Genomic DNA, 25,775 nt, shown 5'->3' on the forward strand with positions numbered 1-25,775 from the left:
GAATTAACGCTTGCCCTCTTTTCAATACTAATAGATTTAATTGAAAAGTATCGCCTCTTTTTCAATACTATTATTATTATAATATTCAACGAAATTTATTTATAGTTTCGCTATAGCGATTTTTTTAGTAATATTTATATTTTTAATAGTATTGTATATTACTATTGCAACCCTTTTATTAAGTAATTGGATAGGGGTTCTTATTAGTATTTACATTATCAGTTATAGCCTTTAAAGCTACGGAAGTAAAAGTACGAATCTAAGAACATATATATAAAATCGATATATAAATATTATAATTGCCCGGTTATAGTAAAGCGCATTTAGTACCTTGATAGTACCATTATTTTTAAGCTTATAAACCCTAGGCGTTATTATTCTTATATTTTTAATATTTGCAATTAAATAAAGAAATTTAAAGTATTAATACAATTAACTATTAATAAGATTACGCGAAGTTACCTTTTAATAATAATTTTATAGTTCTTTCGTAGTAATAATAGCTATAATATTAATATAGGGAGAAATATACGTATTGCCGGCGGTTGTTAGTTTATTTAATAAAATATAATTAATACTAGTAAAATATATTAATAGTAGTACTTTGATCTGCGGAGAGTTAGTACTGCTTTTTTACTTAATTATTAGGTTAATAAAGTTTTAAAGTATTTAATTTAAAGGATTGTAATTATAGTAGATGAGGGATAAAATGTTTTTTAGTTCTATAGGGTAATTAAGGTTAATTGCGAAATTAATTAAATTATATTCCGTGGTTTTGTTTTTATTTCCTTAGGTTAATTCGAAATACTTTATCGGTACGGTTACTTTGTGTTTATAGATGCTACGTACTATATTAATTAGCTTAGGTGGCTTTTATATATAATCTTTATAAAAGACGAGTACGGCTGTTAGTTTCTTTATAGCTACTTTTTAATAGTGAAGTCTAATAGTAATATTATAGTTGTTACGTTATTTATACTATGTAGATAGGTAATTGAGTATTATGGAGAGGATTGCCTATAGTTACTTCGTTACTTTTTTATTAATAACTCTGCTATTGAGTAAAAGACTATTAGAATAGCCTTTTTTAATTTAGAAATTAATTACCTTTTGTATTACGTTTATATAGAGCGGACATTGAGGTATAAGTTGGTTGGTAATAAGTATAAAACCTATTTGTAATATATGTTTGAAGCTGTTAAGTATTGGCGATTTGAAGCGATTTGTAATAAGTTAATAGATGCTGCTTTTACTAACTTATTTGTAGTTAATGCTGTACGAGGGTATATTAATAAGTATTGGATATTATATAAGAAGTAATAGGCGAATTATATTTGTAAATATTCGTCTCTTTTATTATAGGTAATGTTAACCCCTAAGTACTTCTTTTAATATATATTTTTATTAACCTCTTTTAAATAATAGGTAATAATAACCAACCTTCTTGAAGGCTACTATTCTATTTTAAAGTATTAAAATAAGCTTATTTTATAGTAATTTTTATTGTTTGGTATTATTAAATATATAGTAGTAGTTAATAGTTAGTATTTTAATAAGGCGGTTAAGGTAAAGAATGATTTTTATTGTTCTATCTGTATTGTTACTGATTTTCCGGGCTTTAATTGCTTCCCTAAGTTAGTATAAAGGTTATTATTACTTAAAGTTCGTAATAGTAAGCGGTTGTACGTTATAGGGGAGTATTTAGTTTGTGGCTTTCTTAGTTTATTTGGGGTTGTTGTTGTCCAATTATTAAATAGTATACGAATATATAATTAGGAGGAAGCTGAATATAAGTGTAGGTTCTATTATTGGTAGTAGTTATTTTATAAATACTTTTAGTACTACTATTTTTTTAATAATAGTTGAATTTTATTAGTAGGCCGGTTAGTATAGTAGTTAAATAAGTAGTAGTTAGTTAGCTTCGAAATATATAAAATAAGGGAGAAGTAAAGGATGCTAGCTGTTCCCAAGGAATTATAATTTATATGAAATATTAGGTAAGTAATTCGTAAGATTATAGAGGTAGAATTGAATTGTTTTTACGAATTTTAGTAATAGGCTGCTTGGTTATATAGTATTAGTTTAGTATGTGTAGAAGAGGCTAATATTTAGTTATTTAGATTAATAAGGAAGGGTTTTAATTATAGGCGAGGTAATTTATTTAAAGCTTTCTAAATTTAATTAGATTGAAATTTAAACTATTTACTTATTTGGTTCTCGGTATTACTCTATTGTGAATTAGAATTTTTTAGTCCGTAAAAGCTTTATATAATATAAATAGTATAAGAGAGTTTAATTAAAAATACGTTGAATTTAAGTGTAGGCGGTGTAATAAAGGTTATTTCCCTTATTTTATTATATAGTTTCTAAGTATTTTCGGTAAGTATTTTGTTGGACTTTAATTATTTAGATAGTAAGGATGAATTCCCTTTTCTACGGAAGTTCATTAATTAGGATTTGGATATCCTTTTTATTTATTTTCAGTGTAATAATGGCCTTAAGAATTTGTAGGCGTTCTCTAGCGAGTTTCTTTTATATATTAATACTATCGGTATGTAGACCCGCGCTAATAGGTTCGGCATATTTCTAGTTGAATTTTCCTTTAGTTATTACTAGAATTTAAGGGGGTTAAGTTTTAATAAGATTCGAGTTTAGGCTTCGGTTAAGTTAATTACGCTATTATTAATACCCTATTATTTTTAAACGATAGTATTTAGTATATTGAGTAGTTTAGAAACCTTCTAGCAATAGGTTTAGAGTTATTAATATAATATATTAATCCCGTAGTAATTATTTGTGTGTTGTTGAATTTGAATTGTTGCTTCTCTATAAAAGGTTTCGAATAATAATTTAGTAGATTTAGCGAAGTTTATTAAGACGCTGCCGTAGGAAGACGGCGCTGGAAGGTTCGTTCTTAAATAGTATTTAATAGTATATGAATAAATTTAATAAGTTCTATATTAAAATTTCGAGGACCCGAAGTATTAAAAAACACACCTTTCTATTAATAATTAGTATTATTAATAACTTTTTCTCTTCGTTGGCTTTAGGGTTAAAGTTTTCTTTATTACTTAAATCGGATACTTCGGAATCCGAGCCGTATTTATCGCTATTACTATTGCTATTAATAGGGTTGTTATTGTATTGTTTGCGGCTTTTCTATAATCCGCTACGATACTTTCGCTTCTTAGTTTTTGAATTTACTAAATTTCTTTTTAAATTTCTTAATTTCGTCTTCTTTACCATTTCTAAAAGATATTAAGTTATTTCTAGGAGGTATAAAACTATTACTAGAAGATAGTAATAGAAAAAACGTAGAAAAGAAAGACCTATACTGGATTCGAACCGGCGACCTACTACCCGGCCGGCTACAGCTCTATTACTTACTACCCGGCCGACCCCAACTCCAAACTTCTAATCCTACTTACCCAATTTAAAGTAAAATCTTATATAGTATTTTTATTACTTATAGATATTAAACGTTAATATTAAAATCTTTTAAATAAAAGAAAGTAAGAATAATAATAATAAAGAAAAGAAAATACAACTTAAAAAAAATTTTAATATAAAAGAGTATTAAGAAAATAATAATAAAGAAATAATAAAGAACTATAAGTAGAAATAAATAATAATAAAGAAGCGATAATAAAAAGAAATAATTATAGTAAAAAAATATAATAGTAAAAAAAATTTAAATAAAAAGTATAATTATAAAGAAATAATAATAAAGTAAAGATAAAATAATTTATATAAATATAAATATTTAACTTTTTACAGGGGTATTAGTAATCCTCCGCGCCGTTAAGTAATAATTCGCAAATTATTATCTTGACGGCGCAGGGGAACCACCCTCCTACTCCCTCCGGGTTCGAAATTTTTTAATATACTAACGTAATAATTAGGATACGCTTTTTATTAAAAAACCACCTACATTTAGAAAAAAACCCTACTAGAGAGAACCCCTAGCAAGATAAAAACCTAGTAGTATAAAATATATAAAAATAATAGTTAGAAATTTATTTTAGGGATATAAGTACCCCCAAAGTAATAAAGTAAAAATAGGTTAATTATATTTAGGAAAAAACCTTACTAGAGAGAACCCCTAGCAGGATAAAAACCTAATAGTATAAAATATATAAAAATAATAGTTAAAAATTTATTCTAGGGATATAAGTACCCCCAAAGTAATAAGGTAGAAATAGGTTAAGTTGAGGGATTAATTTTTTTAAACCTTTTACTACCCGTTGATAGATTTAAATTTTAAAAAGTTAATCCTTAATTAAATTAGATTTTACAATTCTAATCTATTTATTAACAAGACTAGAATTGTAAGCTCTAAAATAATTATTTATTTTATCTAACAACGGTCTTTATCCTACCCAAAAAATCTAATAGCGGTTTAATATAATTATTAATTATATTCTAAATCGATAGGCCAACTATAATAGTCTCCAATAGCAATCTAATATAGTTATTAACTATACTCCAAATCGATAGGCCAACTATTAATACTTATAGGGTACTCCCTAGTACAAAACGATTCTTTTTAAATTATTAATTAAATAGAATTTAATTAAAATTAAAGGGATTTGAGTGTATAAAGCGTTAATACCCCAGTAGACCGTAGGGTAACTACGTACTAAATTACTCTAAAAAATAAAATTAAGTTTCTTTTGTAAGATACTCTTTATATTCCCTATCGGACTATTTCCTATCGTTCTAATTATTAATAAATATATTTTAAATAGATATTTTTACAATAGTTTACTATTCTTAATTAATAAAAATATCCTTAGTAAATGTTTTTACAATAGTTAATTTCTAATAAATTAGATTTTCACTTCTATTTATTAAATATTTATACCCCTAAATATCCTTAAATTACAATTAAGAGTAGTATTAAATAAGCCAACCCTAAAAATTCCTACGTAGGTTAATTAATAAATTAAGTTATAATACTCTTATATAAATTAACCCATTGCTGCTAAATCGGAACATTTAATAGGGACGTTCTATTATCTGAAAATAATAGAGGAAGTCGTAGTATTATTATTATTTAACGGTATAAATTAGTTTTTATATTAAAATAAATATTCCTCCTATATTTAATATATTGTAGGGTACTAATTAAAATTTTAATAATCTATATATTGCTATACTTAAGATTTAAAACCGAGGATAATATTCTATTTAAGGGTGTTTAGGTTTAAAAGCCCTAGTAGCCCCCTAGTAGAATATAGAATTAATTTGAATTTATTAATATATAAGCCTAATATTATTTAAATTCAATTTAAATTCTATAAAAGAGTGCTTAGGAAAACCCAAATAGCTTTTTCGTAATAATATTTTAGCTCTATATATAGTTATATATTTAGTTATAGGTATATAACCTTTTATAAGAACCCCCCTATATACGGTCGTAGACGGCTATAAGCGTATAACCCTCTATAAGAATCCTATTAAGCGACCTTATATACGGTCGTAAACCCGGCTATAGGTATATAACCCTCTATAAGAATCCTATTGAGCGACCCTATGTACGGTTGTAGACCCGGCTATAGGTATATAACCCTCTATAAGAATCCTATTGAGCAACCCTATATACGGTCGCAAACCCGGCTATAGGTATATAACCCTTTATAAAAACCCCCCTATATATAGTCGTAGACGGCTATAAGTGTATAACCCTCTATAAGAATCCTATTAAGTAACCCTATATACGGTTGTAAACCCGGTTATAAGTATATAACCCTCTGTAAGAATTCCTCTATATATAGTTGTAGACGGCTATAAGCGTATAACCCTCTATAAGAATCCTATTAAGCGACCTTATATACGGTCGTACCTACTTTAATTAGTCGTTCTTACCTTAGCTAGTTGTTTTTACTTTAGCCGGTTGCTCTTGCCTTTTTTTATATACCTTGTAATTTCGGGTTTAGGGAAGGTACGGGTAGATAAGTTGAGTTGCGACTTTTTAATTCCTGCGAAATTATTTAGTATAGGAAATTTTAAAAATCGACTTACAGTTATTAAATTTAACCCTGCTATAGAACCTTTTTGAAATAAGTGTTGGGTAAGTAAGAGATTATTTCTTTAGCTATATTAGCTACTTTTATTAGTAAATAAAGTACTAATTTCGAATATAGGGTAGGTAAGGTACTTTCTCTTAGCTAAGTTAGTTAGTTTTTTTTATATATATAAGTAGTATAGTAATTAATTTAAATGTAGGGTAGGTAAGGCACTTTCTTTCGGCTAAGTTGGCTAGCTTTTCTTATATATATAAGTAGTATAGTAGTTTATTTAAATGTAGGGTAGGGAATGTAGGGTAGGTAAGGCACTTTCTCTCGGCTAAATTAGCTAGTTTTTTTTATATATATAAGTAGTATAGTAGTTTATTTAAATATAGGGTAGGGAATATAGGGTAGGTAAAGCACTTTCTTTCGGCTAAGTTGGCTAGCTTTTCTTATATATATAAGTAGTATAGTAGTTTATTTAAATGTAGGGTAGGGAATATAGGGTAGGTAAGGTACTTTCTTTCGGCCAAGTTGGCTAGCTTTTCTTATATATATAAGTAGTATAGTAGTTTATTTAAATGTAGGGTAGGGAATGTAGGGTAGGTAAGGTACTTTCTCCCGGCCAAATTGGCCAGTTTTTTTTATATATATAAGTAGTATAGTAGTTAATTTGAATGTAGGGTAGGTAAGGTACTTTTTCTCGGCTAAGTTGGCTAGCTTTTCTTATATATATAAGTAGTATAGTAGTTCATTTAAATATAGGGTAGGGAATGCAGGGTAGGTAAGGCACTTTCTCCCGGCCAAGTTGGCCAGCTTTCTTTATATATATAAGTAGTATAGTAGTTAATTTGAATGTAGGGTAGGTAAGGCACTTTCTCTCGGCCAAGTTGGCGAGCTTTTCTATAGATATATAAATATATAAAATATTATAAACTTCTTTAAGTACTTTTATATAAAAGTAAGTAATATAGATTGGAAGTATATAAAAATAAGGAAGAAAGTTTATTTATTAAAACTTTTTAAGCTATTGTTTATTATTATTAAAAGAATTTATATTACAAACTTATATAGCGTTTTTTTTAGTATTTTATATAATTTAGTAAAAAATAAAGTATACGAAAAAGGAATATAATTGTAATATACTTATATATAACTCTAAAATAATAAAAATCTAAATACATTTTAAAAAAAAGAATAAAAAAAAAAGCTATAACGTAAATCGAACCTATAACCTCAATACCAAGTAGTTAGTATATTAACTACTATACTATAGCTGTTGAAAAGTTTTATCACTTATTTTATTTATATACCTCCTTTCTTTTACTATCTTTACCAACCTCTCTCTACCTCTTATCTTTTTAAAATCTTATCCTTATTATTCATTACTACTCTTATTTTATTAATATCCTTATCTATATCTTATTTTACCTATTCTACCTCTTATTTTACCTATTCTACCTCTTATTTTCTTAAAATTTTATCCTTATTATTTATTACTACTCTTATTTTATTAATATCCTTATCTACATCTTATCTTACCTACCCTAATTTTTTTTCACAATACGAATACGAACTTCGCGTCCAAGATACTACTAAGAAGAGGAAAGAATGAACGCGTGAATTTTAACTATTTCGAGTTATATATGTATAGTACGAGCTATAGTCCGCTATAAGAATAAGGAAAGAAAAGCCGATTAGTAAGGGTGTCTGCCCCTGTAGGTGTGAGTGGGTTCTAAGCGTAATAATCGATACCTCGTTTTCCCTCCCATCCTTTGGCTGGGTTCTATCATCCGTCGGTTGCAACTTAACTTAGTGAAGGTCTTTGAGCTCTTCACCTGGACCTTCTTGGGGTTGGTCCGTCGAACCCAAGCTCACCCACCCGCCACTTCCAGCAGCTTCACCGCGACAAAAAAACGACAGCATTCAACCTCAACACTACTAACTAGAGATACCCTTACCAGACGAACCTAGACATCCGAGCGAGTTTACACTACCTAAGTACTGGTTGATTCACAGAGGTGCTTTCCTATCAGACCTGCCTTGCCGACTTTGCTAGTACAGAGATTACTTAGTATTAAGTACCAAGCCACAGCCGTCCAACCTTGGCCTCTTGGATTGCTTGGCCTTTCCTTGCAGTTCGCCTTCCGCCGCCGTGACTACCTGACAGCGCAAGATACCCAAAGCGGGGGGCCCGGCTGGCCACACACGAGTTACCAAGAGCAGCACAGCCTCACCACCTACGGGCGCTCAAGAGTCCCTCTAGCTTCCATCTACCACCTACTGCCACCTACAGAATTTCATCCACCCTGCCGCATCCATTCCGTTGCCAGTGACTGCGCGTTCTCGTCAACGTCAGTGTCCATCGCAACGAGAGTTGGCCCTTTTGTATCAATCGTTCAGCCTGCTTGTACCATCGGCGACCTGTCCTCCTTTCATCCCCGCCCCGCCTGCATCCAGCCGAGAGTCCTCGATCCCAAACGAGCGAGAGCGACTGACTACCCGAACCGATTGCGACCAGCCTCTGCTTGGTCCAAGAAACGAGACGGAAACATAAAGCCCCGCGTGCGAGTTTGTTGACGCGCTCCATCTGCGACAATGACCAGCAGCCGGGACTCGGGGCTGCCGGCGTAAGTTCTCCCACGACTAGACTCTCCATCTACCCATCTTGTCTGCTTTGCGTCGCCCACAGGGACCGCGGATCACAAGAGAGAGAACAGCCAGCTAACGACCACCACGATTAAAGCCAGCCCAATCTCCGCGTAACAAGTACTCAGCCCCTTTGCGACGAATGTGTCCGATGACCAACCGGTGTACTAACATGCCCCTCTAGTCATCGCCGCCGATGGTCTATACAAGCGAGATGTCTTCAGTATGTTTCTCCCCGTGGCCAGGTGTCATGCATCTTCTAAGCCACTTCCAGGCGGCATATGCTAACCGCATCATCATCACAGGGTTTCCCGACCCGTTCGCCGTCGCTACCATCAACGGTGAGCAGACAAAGACCACCCAGGTCTCCAAGCGCACCCTAAACCCATACTGGAACGAACACTTTGATTTGTAGGTTCGACCTTGACTCAGATTTGACAGCCCAAGGGCCAACTGGCTAACAAAACGTAGCAAAGTGAATGAGGACAGCATTCTGGCTGTCCAGGTGTTCGATCAAAAGAAGTTCAAAAAGAAGGACCAAGGTTTCCTCGGTGTCATTAATGTCCGGATAGGGGACGTAATAGAATTGGCTCCCGATGCGGAAGGTAAGGTTTCACTGCAATTCACATGTGTTTGCAGGTTGACAGCGCGATTCGGGACTGACATGCACCACACCCACAGATCAGATGCTCACGCGGGACCTTAAGAAATCGACCGACAACCTCGTGGTGCACGGCAAACTGATCATAAACCTATCTACTAACCTCACAGCAACCATGAGTCGCCTCGGTCCCCCTCCATCTTCGAGCAGGCCATCACTACTTACCCCTCAGAGTTCGGTTATTTCTAACGACAGAGCGAACGAACGTCCTTCATCAGCCATGTCCGGACCTAATGGAACCGCCAATAACATGACTTTGGCAAGCCGACCCGCTAGCCTGGCTGTTTCGTCGTCGTCGACAGCCCCGACCCCGGGGACAAATGGAACAGCCCCAACGAACCCGTCGACCCTCGTTCCGGCGCAAGCCAGGCACCATAGCACGCTTAGCCCCTTCGAAGATTCAATGGGAAGATTGCCAGCTGGCTGGGAACGTCGCGAGGATCATTTGGGGAGGACATATTATGTTGATCATAATTCACGGACCACGAGCTGGAATCGGCCAACTGGCACAGGGGCGGCCGAAAACCGTACCGCCGAAGCCAATACTCAAGTCGAGCGTCAACGGCATCAGAACAGAACACTTCCCGAGGACCGCACTGGCGCCAATTCCCCCACCCTACAGCAGCAGCAAGCCGCCGCCACCGCCAATGCTGCCACTATGATGCATACCGGGGCAACAACCCCCGGAACCGGTGAATTACCTGCTGGTTGGGAGCAGAGGTTTACCCCAGAAGGAAGACCGTACTTTGTCGACCACAACACGCGCACTACTACCTGGGTCGACCCTCGACGCCAGCAGTACATTCGCATGTACGGTGGCCAGAACAACACGAACGGGACCATTCAACAACAGCCGGTGTCCCAGCTCGGTCCCCTGCCTAGTGGTTGGGAGATGCGGCTCACCAACACGGCTCGCGTCTACTTTGTGGATCACAATACCAAGACAACGACCTGGGATGATCCTCGTCTGCCTTCGTCGCTCGACCAGAACGTACCGCAGTACAAGAGAGACTTCAGGAGGAAGCTCATCTATTTCCGTTCGCAGCCTGCTATGCGGATCATGTCCGGACAGTGTCACATTAAGGTCAGAAGATCGCACATTTTCGAGGATTCGTTCGCGGAGATTTCGAGGCAATCGGCGACCGACCTGAAGAAACGATTGATGATCAAGTTCGACGGCGAGGACGGCCTCGATTACGGCGGTCTGTCGCGCGAGTTCTTCTTCCTCCTTTCTCACGAAATGTTCAATCCATTCTACTGCTTGTTCGAGTATTCGGCCCACGATAACTACACCCTCCAGATCAACCCCCACTCGGGTATCAACCCTGAGCATCTCAACTATTTCAAGTTCATCGGCCGGGTCGTGGGTCTGGCTATTTTCCACAGGCGATTCCTGGATGCCTTCTTTATTGGCGCTCTGTACAAGATGGTTCTCGGAAAGGCTGTCAGCTTGGCGGATATGGAGGGTGTGGATGCCGATTTCCATCGGTCTTTGCAGTGGATGCTGGATAACGACATCACCGACGTTCTTGACGCGACCTTCTCTACTGAAGACGAGCGGTTCGGCGTAATCACCGAGGAGGATCTAATCCCTAATGGTAGGAACATTGCGGTCACGAACGAGAACAAGAAAGAGTATGTCGAATTGATGGTGAAGTGGAGGATCGAAAAGCGCATTGAGCAACAGTTCCGGGCGTTCAAGGATGGCTTCCACGAGCTTATCCCGCAGGATCTGATCAACGTGTTTGATGAGCGCGAACTTGAGCTGTTGATTGGTGGTATTGCCGAGATCGATGTCGACGACTGGAAGAAGCACACGGATTACCGTGGTTATACCGAGTCAGACGAGGTAATCCAGTTCTTCTGGCAGACTGTTCGGTCGTGGGATGGCGAGCAGAAGTCGAGATTGCTCCAGTTCACGACCGGCACATCCCGTATCCCAGTCAACGGATTCAAGGATCTCCAGGGTAGTGATGGTCCTCGTAGATTCACGATTGAGAAGGCAGGAGAGATTACGAATCTTCCCAAGGCGCATACATGGTACGTATGAATACGGAGATGAAGACGTGGTAAGGACTTTCGCTAACAGGTTTTGTTTTCTTGTGCAGTTTCAACCGGTTGGATCTGCCACCGTACAAGTCTCTGGAGATGCTGCAGCAAAAGCTTACGATTGCTGTGGAGGAGACTATGGGTTTCGGACAAGAATAAAAGGACAAAACCAGGGGCGATTAATCATGGACAGAGGGACGAATATGGTGATATGGGACACGGTGGCATGGCTGCGATGGCTGCATGAAAGAAAGAACGGTACTGCTACACGAGTATTGGGTGGCATGCGTCGAATTTATGATAGCATCAGCTTTTTTTTTCTTAACAATCTATTTTCCGACCCCTTTTTGTTTCTTTTCAGTTTGGTGCGAAGTTCATTGGCACCGGAGATTACTACTGTTACCTCGCCCCTCCCCGGTGCACAAGAGCTGTATATAAATGGATTGTTTGCTTGTTATTGATCCTTCAAGTAGTGAGCTTCAGCATCCTGCTACTGGTATACGTTTAAGTGTGTTGGTGTTATGGAATTAGGCAATGCCAAGTTTGTGCATACAACGATTACCCTGGAGACAAAGACGAGGGCGTGTGGTCTATGTTTGCAATTCAGGAACCAGGAGATGGGTTCTAAGTTTACTGCGTAATACTTGTAGACATAATATAATGTCCCACTAAGGGACCCATACAATGTGCGTCATCCCGTAGGGATACCGTAACGGTACTCGCTATGTACACTAAGCAGTCGATACTGCAGAGCAGCCTAGCTGTATACTTAAAGTTGTCTTGGTTCTGTCAACCATATCCGCTCCTTGACGTTTGACTTGCTTGGAAGTTCACTTGATGGATCGAGATCCCGGTCAGACCCGGCCGAGCACTTCGGAAGACGTTGCGGCTCCGGCAGTCCGGTTAATATTCGCGACCGGCGTGGGGGTTCCTGCATTATCGCACGGCAGATAAACGGGAAATCTGGATGCATGACAGTGACATCGGGGCAAATATTCCTCTTGTCTCTCCGAACTTTTGACAAATCTGTTCGGCACATTTTGTGTAACTCCGACGCTCATTTGAGGGGAACCACCTCTATTCATCACATCAGCTTCTCCGTTGCCAACACTCGCCGCAAAAAGACAGCGCGAGGTGGTCACAATCCCCAAAGCACCAGGAGCAAATGGCGCCACCAACCCCCCGCTCCCCAGGAGTCCTCTACTGGGCTCCCCGCCTCTCGCTCGGCGCCTTAGCCATCGCCTTCCTCATCCACCTCAACCACCCCGCCTCCTCCTCTTCCCTCTTCAGCCCCAACACCATCCGCAACTCCGGCTCTGCCATCCCAGCAAAGACCTACTGCTACACCTCGGTTCTCACCTCCGCCGGCTCTTCTAGAGAAGCCGACTGCTTCTCCGTTTCCCCCGATGGCAGGTTTACAAAGGTATTTCACTCGGCGGAGGATGTCTTGATTGTGGGGGATAATGATTATTTCGATGAGGATGGGGGGAACAACATGGTGGTGGAGACGAAAGCGGGACATGTTATCCCGGGCATTTGGGATGGCCATGGACATCTAGTTCAGTATGGAGAGTTTTTGCATTCGGTGGATCTGTTTGGAGCGAGCAGTGTGGAAATGGTGAGGGAGAGAGTTAAGGAGTATTTGCAGGAGAGGGAAAGGGAGGGGAGTGATGTGGGGAGTAAGGAAAACTGGTAAGTTATTGAGAGGGGTGAGTGAGTGAGTGAGTGAGTGAGTGAGTAGATTAGGGATTGAATAATGGGGGAGGGGTGTACGTACTGCGTGTTGCGCGGGAGGGAAAGTGAGAGGACGGCTGGCTGACAGACTTTGATACATCATAGGGCGAGAGGTGTTGGTTGGGATCAGATGGTGTTGGGGGAGATGCCTAGTGCTGTGAGTATCTGTTATGCTTCGGAAGAGAAATAAACGAAAGGGTTGCTAACAAGTCATCAGGCCATGCTCGAGTCCGACCCAGCTCTCAAGGGCAAATACATCATGCTCGACCGAGTCGACGTGCATTGTACCTGGGTCTCGCAAGCCATCTTGGACCTTATTCCTGCCGAGTCGCTCCCGGAGGAGGTCCCCGGTGGCGAGATCATTCGGGAACCGGGCCTAGGAGTCTTCTGCGACAACGCCATGGACATCGTCACTTCACTGTGGCCCAAGCCCGACGCAGAGCGCAAGAAGACCTTCCTCAAAACTGCCATGAAGGAGCTGCACAAGGTCGGTTTGGTCGGCATGAACGACGCCGGCGTGACGCCGACCGACCTGAAGGTGTATGATGAAGCCAGCCGGAACGAAGACTGGTGGACTCTCCGCGTGTACGCCATGATTGAGTGCGGCGAGCGCAATGTCTTCTGCCCGCTCGAGGCCGACTCTGTCAGAACCCAGCACGAAGACGGTATGCTCACCATCCGCAGCGTCAAGCTCTTTGCCGACGGTGCCTTAGGATCCTGGGGCAGCGCCATGATCGATCCTTACTCCGACAAACCTTCCACTCGTGGCTCCCTGCTCGTCAACGGCTCAACCCTCGAGTCTCTCGCCCGCTCCTGGTCCAACGCGGGGTACCAAGTCAACATCCACGCCATCGGCGACCTGGCCAACCGGTACGCCATCGACGCCCTCGAAGCCGCCCTCAAAGACGCCTGCAATCTTTCCGACGGAAAGACACTTAAGGACTGCCAGCAAGCCTCCCACCGCTTCCGCATCGAACACTCACAAATCATCCACCCCACCGACCAGGCCCGCATCCGTGATCTAGGCATCATCCCCTCCATCCAGCCCACGCACGCCACCTCGGACATGGCCTACGCCGAGTTACGCTTGGGCCCCGAGCGCACCGCCACCGAAGCTTACCGTATGCGCAGCTTGATTCACGAACTGGGAGTCCAGCCTGTTTTGGGGTCCGACTTCCCCGTTGAGCCGCCCAACCCGTTTGAGGGCATGTACGCGGCCGTAACGAGGAAGAACCCGCACACGGGCAAGGGAGCTGATGGTGGCGATAAGGGTTGGTATACTGATGAAGCACTGAGTCTTGAGGAGGCGCTTGCAGGCTTTACCAAGGGGGTGGCGGGCGGGATGTTTACAGAGGGGAAGACGGGTGTTATTGAAGAGGGCGCATTTGCGGATTGGGTGGTGCTTGATGAGCCGTTGGAAGTGTTGGCCGCTAGGGACAACGGGGAGGGATTGAGGAAGATTAAGGTTAGGGAAACGTGGGTTGGTGGTAGGAAAGTGTATGATCGGGAGGAGAAGGTGGCGAAGAAGGTAGTGAATAATGGGGCGGAGGGGGTGAGGGAGGGTTTGTGAAGGAGTTGTGAAGAAACTGTGAAGGTGAGAGTAAACAGCAAAGGTAATGTTGCAAACATGGATGATGTTATGTATGATGGGTGCTATGACTGGATGACGTACAACGATGGTATACACGACAAGAGATACAAGGGTCGTGTGAACTAGAACGTGTTTTGGTTCTTTGTCGAATTAGACAAGATCTGTCCAAAGAGAGTATGTCAGCGTCCCTCCACTTTCTGTTATCACCGTCCCGACCGTTTCGACAAGAAATCAATAACTTCTTTCCTTATGTTATTTCGAATTATCATGGTTTAGCTTCCTATCCCTCGTGCCTATTACGACGAAGAGCAATAAAGAGGCAGAACACAGTCAAAGATCACCAAGGAACCGAAGACCAAACTCGCTTGCGATCTGTAGTTACGATATTGACCCATGCGTTTTCAATCACCCATCATTACACGCGGCACCCCTTAGGCCCCCCCCCCCCCCCCCCCCCCCCTTTTTAAGCAGCAAAAGCCTGAATCTTCTTGATCCTCTCTTTGGCCTCTTCCCTCAACTCCCTAACAATATCGCCAGCCGGCTTCTGGTCCTTTATCAGACCCACAGCAGTCCCGCTGCACATAGACATACCAGTTAGCAAACAGCATCAACAGCCTTTTTGCAAGATAAAGGAAAGAAGAGAGAAAAAAACATACGACCAAGTCACAGCCCGCGAGTTATCCCCAGAGCTCGCTGCCTCCTTGAACTTCTGGTGATTCTCTTCAAAGGGGACACCGGCCGCGTGGTCGTCGTAAGAGGCATTGCGAACCGCTCGCCCGTCGTAGACGTTGTGCCAGATTGTGTTGCTGTTGATTTGGTCGTGGAAATGGGATCTGTAATTTGGTTGTCAGTCGGCTGCTGGTGTGCAGTTCAGGGTTAAAAGGGTATGACTAACTTGACGGTGTTGAGACCACCATCGTTTGTCTCGAGGATGACCTTCCTGCGGAACTCGGGGGTGGAAGCTTCGACTGCTACGGTGAACTGAAAGGGATGCTTGTCAGTACTTATTTTCCCATCCAGAAGGAGGAGGGAAAAAAAAAAAAGGGTTGGTTGGTGGTGGTATCTGGTGAAGAACTTACCCTAGTACCCAATACCACACCCTCGGCGCCTATTAATCAATTTAACCAGGTAGTTAGCACATCTTTACCCACCTCCTCACATTCACGCACCACTTGTCCTCATCCATTTCACTTCACTTCCCCAGAGAGAACACAGAAAGAAAACTCACCTAGACCCAGCGCCCCTACAACCCCCCTCCCATCCGCCACACCTCCCGCCGCCACAACCACCACCTCTCGTTCCTTGAACTCTCTATCAAGCATATCCCTAACCTCTGGTACCAAACTCACAATCCCACTCCCTGTAGCAAGCTGATGCCCTCCCGCATCGATCCCTTGCGCAACAATCACATCTGCCCCATCTGCCACCGCCTTCCTTGCATCTTTCACCGTGCCCACCTGAAAGAATAACACGAACCCCGAAGCGTGAAGAGCCTCGATGATTTGCTTTGCTGTTCCCTTTGCGCCTGGCTCGGAAGAGGACTCGAAATCCGGGTCGTTGGCGAAGAGCCAGACTGCTTGCGGGGAGTGTTCGATCAGGATGGGCAGGACGGTGTCGGTTACGTAGGGGACGGAGATGGTGTGGGTTAGGATGAGGCCGACGCCAATGCCGGGGAGAGGGGTGAGGGGGCGGTCGGTAAGACCGAGGCGGCTGCGGACGGAGGCAAGTTCGGTGGAGAGGGCGGTTAGGTGGGAGGAGCCGGGGCGGAAGTCGGAGCCGCCGGCGACAAAGCCTGGAAAAGGTTGCGCGGTGGTGTTAGTGCTGGGGGGTGTAGATGAGATGGGTGAGTGGTAATAAGAGAAGGGGAGACGAACCAATACCGCCGGCCTTGGATACCTCGGCCGCAAGAGTGCCGTTGGCGATGAGATACATGGGGGCGCTGATGATGACGGGGTTCTTGGTGGTGGGGAACCAGGAGTTCAGCTTCGTGAGGGCCGCTTGGGCGGATTCCTCCTTGCTGCTGTGGCCTGGGAAGTGCATGTTTATTGGTATATCTTGTTGATTCTGATTTCAAGTGTCTTTGGTGTTGTTGTTATTGTTGGTGAAGGATCGTGGAACAGAGCTTCAAGTGAGGTGAGGTGCGGGGTGACGGTATGCTTATTATAAATACTCCAACTCGGCGATGAGGTTCTCCGCGGAGGTTGTACTTACACCACAACTCAAAGTGGAGAAGGGTCACTCTTATATACGACAACAGCCGATCGCTTTCCGGTGGCTATGTTGAGTGACTTGCGACTTTCTCGAAAACTTCGAAAATTGTTGTACTACTGAACGATTTCCTGATTGGGATGTTTGGTATGGGTCGGACATGGGGTGAATTACCGAGGAGAATAGGTGATTCACACTTGCACCTTTCCTTTCCCCGCAAGGTCTCTCGGTCAAATAATTAAACATTGACAGACGAAATCCGAACTTGGGAAGCATGATCAGAAATCCTGAGTGGATATTTTATATATAGATCCAGGATGAGGCGGCAATGCCATTCAATCAGAAAGTCGCGGTCATAGGTGAATGTATAGTACTGTCTGTTTTTGGATCAGTCATCAAAATGATCTATCTGCTAGATGACGTTGTGGGTCTGGTAGCCCCGATCCGCTGTCTGTCTATTCAATGTTGTCCTTTGAGCTATTCAAGGCCTTTGAACAAAGCTATGTGCAACACATGAGTTGCTGTATATCGGTTGTCAAGAACTTCAAGGCTCCCGTATCCCCTTGGCCCTTGGCATGGGCAACATACTCTCACCTGCATGATCGCATAAGCATTGGCAGCCATCAGGGCGCCTTTCCCACCATCAAGACCAACAATATCGCATTGCCGACGCACGCCACTACAAATGTCACCCACACCGCGATCTCTCCTATCATTGAAGGTGCTTGAAACTCGTGCCTCGAATTCCACAAGCACAACGCAGCGACTGCCGTGCCCAGCGAGGTGACGATCCCAACTGTCACGCCAGCATCTACCTCCATTCTCATCTTGTGGCGGCCCGTCATGATCAACATTGTCGCAATACCCATCAGCACAAACGTGACCAGGTAGCAGCCCCAAGTGCCCCAAAACAACGTTTCGTCACGATGGCGTGCAATGCGTTGTTGTTCTAGGCTTCGGTAACCCGACTCCGGGAACTCCTCAGAAGACGCATAGCCGTAAGAGCCTCTTCTCTCGGCGCGCCAACGACCACGGCTGAAGCTGTGTGGAGGCGAGTTTGTGAAGCGATCGCTGACGTTGTCATCGTCGATGTCGGTGTCGATGGGGGCAACGCCAGGAGGGTATGTAAAATAGCTGGGCGGCGCGAGGGTAGCGCCGTACCGGTCGGTCGACTGGGTTTGCGAGGATCCTAGTAGAGGCTGCTGTTCTGTACTTTCGTTTGCGCGTTGGTCTGGTGTTGATTCCTGGCCACGCCCCATAATTTTCTTCATTGGCGACGAGATCCAGTTCATTATGCTGCTTACACCAGGGAATTTCATCTCTTCATCCGGGTTGATATAGATGGCATATTCACCGCAACGGTCGTCGCCGGCTTCGCTGCCGTGGTCATATTCGTTCCAATATCCTGTCGGGGCATCATCCTCAGGAACAATGGTCACGTTCGGCACAAGTCGTTGTTCCCCAGCGCCGGTCGGGCGGGTGGGCGTGGCGGGCTGGGTAGGTGGTGAGGAGCTGCCACTGCGACTCGAATCTCTCGGCGAGGCAGAGCGTATCGTCTGTAGCAGGTTTTCGTATTGTGATTGAAGCCGGGAGAAGTCACGCTTGGTGAAGCTTTTGGGGTTCGCCAGGATGGTTTCCCTGAACCGCGAGCCGAGAGTCGCCGAGCCCGTCCATTTCCGGTACTTCTTTAGAATCTTGCGAAAGGCAACGGTGTGCGCATTGACAAAGCGTTGGAGGGCCTGGATCTCGTCACCGCATTGTAGCAATTCTTGTTCGTATCTTGCAAATTGGCGCTGTCTTTTGGTCGAAGTGCGCGTTCTCGTAGAGGCAGCGCATCGGACAATATGGGCGTGTATTTGATTGGACAAGTGTTCTGGCGACGTGTGTCAAGATGTTAGTAATTCGCGGCCGGAGTTGGGAGAACAGAGTGGCAGTGAGACGAGGTAAACATACGAAGACGGCGCGCTATTTCGTCCGCTTTGCTTGATACAAACAGGTCGACACGATCATGTTGTCGGCAAAGCTCGTCGTAGAGGTCGTCTTCAAACTTTGAGAGTGCGGCGGCTTGGTGGCCTGGAATGGCAATCGCGGTTCCCTGAGACCTGGTGGTGTGCGCCTTGATGTAGTGTTTTAGCGAGTTGTAGTCGATGTTATCTGCTCGGTTAAGGTAAAGATCAGCAGGCATTCGTTGGTGAGATGTGGCACAGTCATCAGCAAAACCGGCGGAACAAGACGGGGAAAGACATACGGATTCGCCATTGGGGGACAGACTCCCTGTCAAACTGCTCCCCAAACTTCATTCCTGGTAGATGTGGTGGGCTGTAGTGGTGGTTGCACGGGTGTAGAGATTGGCACTTGTAAGGCACGTATTGCAAGAAATGTCCTTTCACAACGTCGTCGAATCCCGTCTTGGGAGTGGTTACACCCGGTGGCGTCAAAGTACGAAATAAACCGGTCTGCTGGGACTTTGATGGTCTGTATCGCTTAAAAACCTGCTTCTTCTTTGTGCCTTTGTTTTGATTCAAGTCGACGCCAAAGGCAGTGCAAAAAAGGCCGGAATGAATCTGTAATGACGATATTGTTGGAGGGAGGCAAGCGGTTATATGCACCGATAAGAGAGGTAGTGTACAACTGTCTGTCGGGAACCCGCACCGGCGTCTCTTGCACCAACGGCACTGTGGCTATGACGAAAGTGTGGGATAAAAGCTTTGATCGCTGGCGGAGACGGTCCGGGGGAATGGGGACTGGACAGCCCAGGGTGTTGACTGTTTGAGGTCGTGATAAGGACGACCGGGGGGCCGTGTGGGCTTGGAGAAGACGGTGAAGTTTCAACCGAGCGATCAACACAAACACTTCAGATTCGTTTCGGATGGCTGGAGACGGAGCGTCGCTAGACTTAGTTGCTAGAGTGGTCTAGAATGGCTGACCAACGGTTGACTGCCGTCAGTTGCGCTTAGTCTTTAGTGTGAACGTCGAACGAAGGCTGCAAGGAACTGGCGGGGAGAAAAGTGAAAGGAGACAAAGACGAAGATGGCAGAGAAGAAAGGAAGAAACGAAGTGTAGTGTATGTGACGACAGGCCGAGCCGAACTGAATCTGAACAGCCATCAAATCTGAGACAAGCAGAGAGACAAGATAAGTAAGCTGCCGGAGTCCCAGGCTTTTTGAGAAAGCCAAGGAATCAAAATCAAGAAGGTCCTGTCCATCCAATGCGAACGAGAGGAACCACCTTCCCCTCGAGCTTTCTCAGTGGGTCTTTCCGCCAGGACCCAATGCAGCCGGGTCCCTCCCCTCCAGGGCAGAAAAGTCTTTGGTGGAACCTCGAGGTTTCCTGTGGGCTCTTTACACTACATACGACGTAGCAGAAGTGGAGATGGAACCAACCGAGTTTTTGGTGTCCATCGTCTGCAACCATGTCCGTCAATGAGGTTTCCCTTTAGTTGGTTATCTTCAGGAACTTGCTTCAGTTCCTGGTCTCCCGTCTGTACCGTCCCGGAATGTGGTTTTTGATTGGTACTGTTCCTTGATAGTTCCACCCTGGTCTAGATTCATCGGCCCTGTCATAATTCAGTAAGCAGGCACGTGCTTGGGGCTGCCCGTCTCGTTGTCCGGGAAGCTACCCTCGGGAACGGTTAGACCTTCAATCTCTTCCCTTCTTTGTTCGGGTAAAAGGCACGCGACCAAGTGTTGTCTCTGTGTGTTTACCTTATCCACAAGCGAGCGTTTGTCGAGGATGAGTCTATCACCAACTCGTTTATTATTGATCTACAAATTCATGCTCAACAGTTTGTTAGCGCGAGCCGTCCAACGTCTTCAGACGAGGGAGAGAACCACTGATTATGGCGCTGCTATTGGTCCAAACCACGCCAAAACCACCTCCAGGGTAACAACGATTGATCGTCTTCCACCAGGTTCCCCATACACATCCATTACATGGTTGCGTAACTGGCTCGTCCAGGACAAAAAGAAAAAACATGGACTCCAGAACATGATGTCAACGGCATATTATTGGCAAGACACCTAAGAGTTTCTAAGGCTGTAGACGCTTGCTGGGGACCATGAATGACCATGAAGACGAAGAAAATAAGTAAAATCAACGAGGGGAAATGTCATGATTCTGGCGCGAGTTGCATTCAATGAAGGCTTAGACGGTCCAGACCCTAATGTAGCACGTCAACGCTGCCATCGTATTTCGAAAGAATACCTCAAGGTTCGTCAAAGTTCTCACAGGCGATACCATATACATAGGGATGTGGCTTGTGACGGAACTTCAACAAGTGTTATGACTTGCAGTATCTTTCCTCAAAGGTGCGCGTATAACACCCTTACGTTTCTGCTATATAACATGAGCTTTCTCTGCACGTGGTCCAGACCATGAAGAAGAGCCGGCTGGGTATGTAGCCTACCTCTACATAAAAGAGTCTGTCAACGTCCGTTGCTCAGTTCGATGTTGCAAAGAACATGAGAAGCATATAGTAATGTAGCTAGTACTAGTGTTCGGGGCGGCACGCCGCGCCCTTCCGTATGGGTGCAAGGCTGGATTCTGGGTTGTTACGTACAGAGCTGGATTTTGGGTTATAACCCGCCAATACCTCTATATAATTAGATTTCAGGCTGGCCGTTTCTTTCTCAATAATTCGTATACTTTAGAAGTTAATACCAGGGGGCTGCGCCCCCCGGGACCCCCCCTTAGGAGTATTTACACGAAAAGTACACGAAAGCGCGAAAAAGGGCTGTGTGGGAATGCACTAACAGGAAAAGCGCGAAACTCAGATAGTACTAACAATTTATTTGCGGGTGAAAAGGGGGTTTTTAGTCCGTGCGTTATGATTTGGGTAGTGCGTACAGGATTTTACGTGGGGAGCGCCCGCGAAAGGCACTAACACCTTACCCAGACTTTTGACCCGCCCAGCTGCTGTAAGTATATAGAGATGAGGCAAACCCAGCGCTCTTCCTCAAAAGGGGGGGTTATCGTTGATTCAACCAATTACAATTTTAGGACAATGTTGGTTACCTTTTGATACTTGAGGCCTCACTTGCAGTTATCCAAAAGTGAAGCGGCGAATAATACAACTGAAGAGACCACCAGCTGATGGGATTGAATGATAGGGTACCTAGTCTGGAATATCAGATAAGGAAATGCTGATAACAAGCCAGGTACCTGTGTCGAAACGGCGACTTTATCCAACAGCTCTGGCGTGGAGATCGTTTCGTTATTGTTACTGAGTTTCCAGTAACTTCAGAGTAACTCGCTAGCGTATGCTGTACTGAAAAAGGTGATTGTGAACTCATCCCCTCTCTCAAGCTTGATGTATCGTTTGAGACGGACTGCTTGCGCTTTGTTTACTTGACTTTGTCATCCGATTATAAGTGTTAAGGCAACCTCGTCTTATAGCGGTGCACCGCCCTGAAGCTTAACAGCAAGAGAAGTGGGACCTACTTCCATTTCCAGAGCGCAGAATCACCCACCATTGGTCAATTCACAACCAGCCCCACAAGCTGGTGCGGGGACGCCTGCCTCCACGCTTCGCCGTTTCCTGGACCTTGGAGAGCGCTATGGCAGAAAAAATTTTGGTCCATCAATATCGCCGGCTGGCAACCAAACATCGCCAGGCAGGTTGAACTTTTTTGTTTTGGTACGGGCAACGGCAAACACCGACGCCCTGCCATTTCTTAGTCAAGCGTCCATATTGAACCCTCAAGTCAGACACTTGTATGACAAGGCCAGCCTCGATACCCTAGCCTTGATTGATCTTCTCACAGCATCAGTCCAACCCTACCCAAAAAAACAGACATGGCAGCTGGCAGCATAACCTCTTCCGTAACCTCGACATCCCAAACAATCACCCACGACCCCTCCACACACAACAGCGTCATGGCCGCTACCCTCGCCGCATCGTCGAGCGGCAGCACCTCTTCGTCGACAATTGCCAACAACCCCGTCGTCGCCTCCTTCCTCTCGGCCCTGGCCGACGAGTCCAACCGCCACGTCTTCCTGCAGCCGCCCTCGACCCTTCCCGCCGGATCCCTCCTGCTCGCCAAGGAGACCCTCGACGCGCTCGCCTCCCAGGTCAGTGACCACCAGCAGGCAAAGCTGAAGGAGATCGCGGCCACCATCGGTGGAAAGAAGCGCAAGCGTGAGGCTGGCTATGACAAGAATGCCGTGCTCAAGATTCGCAAGCTGCACGTCGACGACGGCTTCGAGACGGAGCAGATTTGGCAGCAGGCCAAGAAAATAATTGCCAGCGCCACAAAGGAGGCTGGCGATGTGCTGAAGGAGCTGGAGGAGAACGGGATTGTGGGCACCGGTGAGGAACAAGAGAAGACCATTGAGTTTGGAGAGGATGGGTTTGAGCTTGGTTCTGATGAGGAGGAGGACGACGACGAGGAGGATGCTGATAGCGAATCAGGTTCTGGCTCTGAAGGAGAAGAGGAGGTGGAGGATGATGATGAAGAAGAATTAGAAGGAGAAGAGGGCAGCGAGATTGACGACGATGAAGAAGTCGAGATCGATGGCGAAGAGGTTGAATTCTCGGACGCAGACGGAGAAGGAGAGTTTGATGAGGAGGAGGAGGAAGAAGAAGAAGAGGAGGAGGAGGAGGAGGAGGATGCGCCAGAACTTGTCGAGGACCCCAACGGCCTCAACGACGGCTTCTTCTCAATAGACGACTTCAACAGGCAGACACAGTTGTGGGAGGACGCGGATGCCCGCGCGGACCCCAACGTCGATGCCGACAGCGACGACGAACAGCTAGACTGGCACGCCGATCCTTTCGCGACAAAGCCAAAATCAAAGAAGGGCAAGAGCGACAAGAAGAAGGACGAAGACCAGGATGAGGACGACGTCGACATGGGCGATGAATCCGAAGACGACGAGGCTCTCGAGGCTGCTGCCGCCGCCCACGCCAAGAAACTCAAGGGCAAGAAGAACGTGGAGCAGCTCGAGGACGATGGCGACGATCTCGGCCTGACAGATGGTGTTCTCGGTATGGACATGGACCTTACCGCCAACGACATTTACTACAAGGACTTCTTCGCGCCACCTCAAAAGAAGAAGACCGGCAACCAAAGGAAAGGAGGCTATTTCCCCAAGAAACTTGAGCAGCTAGATGAGGCCGATATGGAGAGAGCCGAGAATGATGTGCGCCGCGATCTCTTCGACGACATCTCGGAGAATGAAGATGAGGATAAGCTCTCGGATCTTGATGCTGGTGATCCGAGATCTCGTCGGTCCGCCCACGAGCGCAGACAAGCCAAGATTGCCGAGGAGATCCGCAGGCTCGAGTCTGAGCTAGTTGCCAAGCGCGCCTGGACTCTATCCGGTGAGGCTTCCGCGCAAGCTCGTCCCATGAACTCGCTCCTGGAGGAAGACCTCGAGTTTGAGCATGTTGGAAAGCCTGTCCCCGTCATTACCGAGGAGGTTTCCGAGACGATCGAGGCGCTCATCAAACGCCGCATTCTTGCCAACGAGTTCGACGAGGTTCTCAGGAGACGTCCTGACACCCTCAATAACCCCAACAACGCGCGCCGCGGTCTCGTTGAGATCGACGACACCAAGGGCAAGCAGTCTCTCGCCGAGATTTACGAGGAGGAGCACATCAAGAAGGCCAACCCGGACGAGTACGTCAGCGCTTCGGACGAGAAGCTCACGCGCGACGAGGCCGAGATCAAGAACATGTGGAAGGACATTTGCGCCAAGCTCGACGCCCTCAGCAGCTGGCACTACAAGCCTAAACCCGCCGCACCCACCATCAGCGTTGTCACCGACGTCGCCACCGTCGCCATGGAGGACGCCATGCCCACCACGGCCCAGGGTGTGTCGGGTGGCGAGAGCACGCTCGCGCCCCAGGAGGTATACGCCCCCGGCAAGGACTCAGTCGAGAAGGGCGAGGTCGTGGCCAAGAGCGGCCTGCCGATTGCCAAGGAGGAGATGAGCCGCGAGGAGAAGGCTAGGAGACGCAGACGCGAGAAGGAGCGCATCCGCAAGGCTGGCGGCCTGGATGCGAACAAGAACATCAGCAAGGGTGCCCAGGAACGCAAGGAGACGATGAGCCAGCTCAAGAAGGGCGGTGTCAAGGTTATTAACCGGAAGGGTGAGACGGTTGGGTTGGATGGCAAGAAGATCGCGGAGCAGAAGGGTCCTACGTCGAGTGGTGCCTTCAAGCTTTAAAGATCGGGTTGTTAGATGAGGGATAGATGTAGGAAGAAGATGGATGATACCCTGATGGGTTGGACGGGTGGGCAGTCTTGGCTAAGGGCGATCTGTAAAGGTCATTTTCTTTTGTATGGAATAGGTACATAATTGGGAGTTCAAAAACCATGCATGAGTTTGTTTTTCATCGGCCGTCAGCCGGTATACAATGCTCAACTGTTCCCGTTCAACATTGTCGAAGATAATTCTTGTGTGCCTAATATCCTGGAGACAGTACAACAACTGATCCTGGCCCTCTCCAACCTCATTGCTCTGTTTCCCCTCATGCTTTCCTTCTGTTATCCGTCAACATTCTTCGTGTGATCTTTCCTCCAATTCAGTCCAGATCATAGCGACTCATAACTTGGCACCTACCTCCACCTCCACCGGTCTGCAAAGTGAAAAATGCATAATCAGTCTAGCTGTCCATCCTCGGCCAAATTGGTAACTCTCCAGTTTCATTACATCTTGTTAGTATTTGGGATAACCTACCCCTACCACCAGCTTGCCGTTCATTGAGGGAAAAAAAAAAAAAAAAAAAAAAAAAAAAAAATAATTAAGAATTAAGATTTTTTAGTTAAAACAAATCCCCTTTGCCTCGTTCAAGGTTATCTTCACCCCGGTTCCTTGGGTCTTGGTTGATTAAGGAGAAGTGAAGAGATGAGTGAATAAAGAAGTGGGA

At 44.9% G+C, this 25,775-nt stretch overlaps 5 protein-coding genes across 5 annotated transcripts; 3 read left to right on the forward strand and 2 right to left on the reverse strand.

Moving 5' to 3' along the window:
• Positions 1 to 8,143: 8,143 nt before the first annotated feature.
• On the forward strand, positions 8,144 to 11,529 carry B0T23DRAFT_442027 (putative ubiquitin-protein ligase; the record flags this gene model as incomplete). The annotated part of the gene is made up of 7 exons (XM_062840803.1): positions 8,144 to 8,641; positions 8,758 to 8,780; positions 8,845 to 8,883; positions 8,966 to 9,071; positions 9,108 to 9,265; positions 9,342 to 11,361; positions 11,430 to 11,529. Exons 1-7 carry the CDS (start codon positions 8,610 to 8,612, stop codon positions 11,527 to 11,529), a joined length of 2,478 nt encoding a protein of 825 aa, XP_062692869.1. The 5' UTR covers positions 8,144 to 8,609.
• Positions 11,530 to 12,198: 669 nt separating this feature from the next.
• B0T23DRAFT_337853 (amidohydrolase family-domain-containing protein) lies at positions 12,199 to 15,137 on the forward strand. Its single transcript, XM_062835833.1, has 3 exons — positions 12,199 to 13,062; positions 13,210 to 13,261; positions 13,322 to 15,137. Exons 1-3 carry the CDS (start codon positions 12,536 to 12,538, stop codon positions 14,672 to 14,674), a joined length of 1,932 nt encoding a protein of 643 aa, XP_062692870.1. The 5' UTR covers positions 12,199 to 12,535; the 3' UTR covers positions 14,675 to 15,137.
• A 14-nt stretch (positions 15,138 to 15,151) lies between these two features.
• On the reverse strand, positions 15,152 to 16,835 carry B0T23DRAFT_141243 (FMN-dependent 2-nitropropane dioxygenase). Its single transcript, XM_062832363.1, has 6 exons — positions 16,570 to 16,835; positions 15,924 to 16,487; positions 15,775 to 15,803; positions 15,591 to 15,676; positions 15,352 to 15,528; positions 15,152 to 15,270 (listed from the first exon to the last, which is right to left on the reverse strand). The coding sequence occupies exons 1-6, from the start codon at positions 16,733 to 16,735 to the stop codon at positions 15,159 to 15,161; spliced, it is 1,134 nt and encodes a 377-aa protein (XP_062692871.1). The 5' UTR covers positions 16,736 to 16,835; the 3' UTR covers positions 15,152 to 15,158.
• Positions 16,836 to 17,229: 394 nt separating this feature from the next.
• Positions 17,230 to 19,337, reverse strand: B0T23DRAFT_141233 (uncharacterized protein). The gene is made up of 3 exons (XM_062832362.1): positions 19,152 to 19,337; positions 18,857 to 19,057; positions 17,230 to 18,776 (listed from the first exon to the last, which is right to left on the reverse strand). The coding sequence occupies exons 1-3, from the start codon at positions 19,201 to 19,203 to the stop codon at positions 17,527 to 17,529; spliced, it is 1,503 nt and encodes a 500-aa protein (XP_062692872.1). The 5' UTR covers positions 19,204 to 19,337; the 3' UTR covers positions 17,230 to 17,526.
• A 3,133-nt stretch (positions 19,338 to 22,470) lies between these two features.
• Positions 22,471 to 25,310, forward strand: B0T23DRAFT_453508 (Mpp10 protein-domain-containing protein). The gene has a single exon (XM_062841179.1). The coding sequence runs from the start codon at positions 22,697 to 22,699 to the stop codon at positions 25,070 to 25,072; it is 2,376 nt and encodes a 791-aa protein (XP_062692873.1). The 5' UTR covers positions 22,471 to 22,696; the 3' UTR covers positions 25,073 to 25,310.
• The last annotated feature ends 465 nt before the right edge of the window (positions 25,311 to 25,775 follow it).

Source organism: Neurospora hispaniola (genome assembly GCF_033458365.1).
Source record: "Neurospora hispaniola strain FGSC 10403 chromosome Unknown B0T23scaffold_4, whole genome shotgun sequence".
Taxonomy (NCBI): Eukaryota; Fungi; Ascomycota; class Sordariomycetes; order Sordariales; family Sordariaceae; genus Neurospora; species Neurospora hispaniola.

Bases quoted from the DNA above. Each gene is read 5' to 3' on its own strand.
- B0T23DRAFT_337853 (XM_062835833.1), top strand. From the start codon at position 12,536: ATGGCGCCACCAACCCCCCGCTCCCCAGGAGTCCTCTACTGGGCTCCC. The intron at 13,063-13,209 runs GTAAGTTATTGA...GATACATCATAG, and splicing joins GTGGGGAGTAAGGAAAACTG to GGCGAGAGGTGTTGGTTGGG. The intron at 13,262-13,321 runs GTGAGTATCTGT...ACAAGTCATCAG, and splicing joins TGGGGGAGATGCCTAGTGCT to GCCATGCTCGAGTCCGACCC.
- B0T23DRAFT_141243 (XM_062832363.1), bottom strand. From the start codon at position 16,735: ATGCACTTCCCAGGCCACAGCAGCAAGGAGGAATCCGCCCAAGCGGCC. The intron at 16,488-16,569 runs GTTCGTCTCCCC...AACCTTTTCCAG, and splicing joins ATCCAAGGCCGGCGGTATTG to GCTTTGTCGCCGGCGGCTCC. The intron at 15,804-15,923 runs GTGAGTTTTCTT...ATTGATTAATAG, and splicing joins TGTAGGGGCGCTGGGTCTAG to GCGCCGAGGGTGTGGTATTG.
- B0T23DRAFT_141233 (XM_062832362.1), bottom strand. From the start codon at position 19,203: ATGAAGTTTGGGGAGCAGTTTGACAGGGAGTCTGTCCCCCAATGGCGA. The intron at 19,058-19,151 runs GTATGTCTTTCC...TTAACCGAGCAG, and splicing joins TGTCCCCCAATGGCGAATCC to ATAACATCGACTACAACTCG. The intron at 18,777-18,856 runs GTATGTTTACCT...ACACGTCGCCAG, and splicing joins CGAAATAGCGCGCCGTCTTC to AACACTTGTCCAATCAAATA.
- B0T23DRAFT_453508 (XM_062841179.1), top strand. From the start codon at position 22,697: ATGGCAGCTGGCAGCATAACCTCTTCCGTAACCTCGACATCCCAAACA.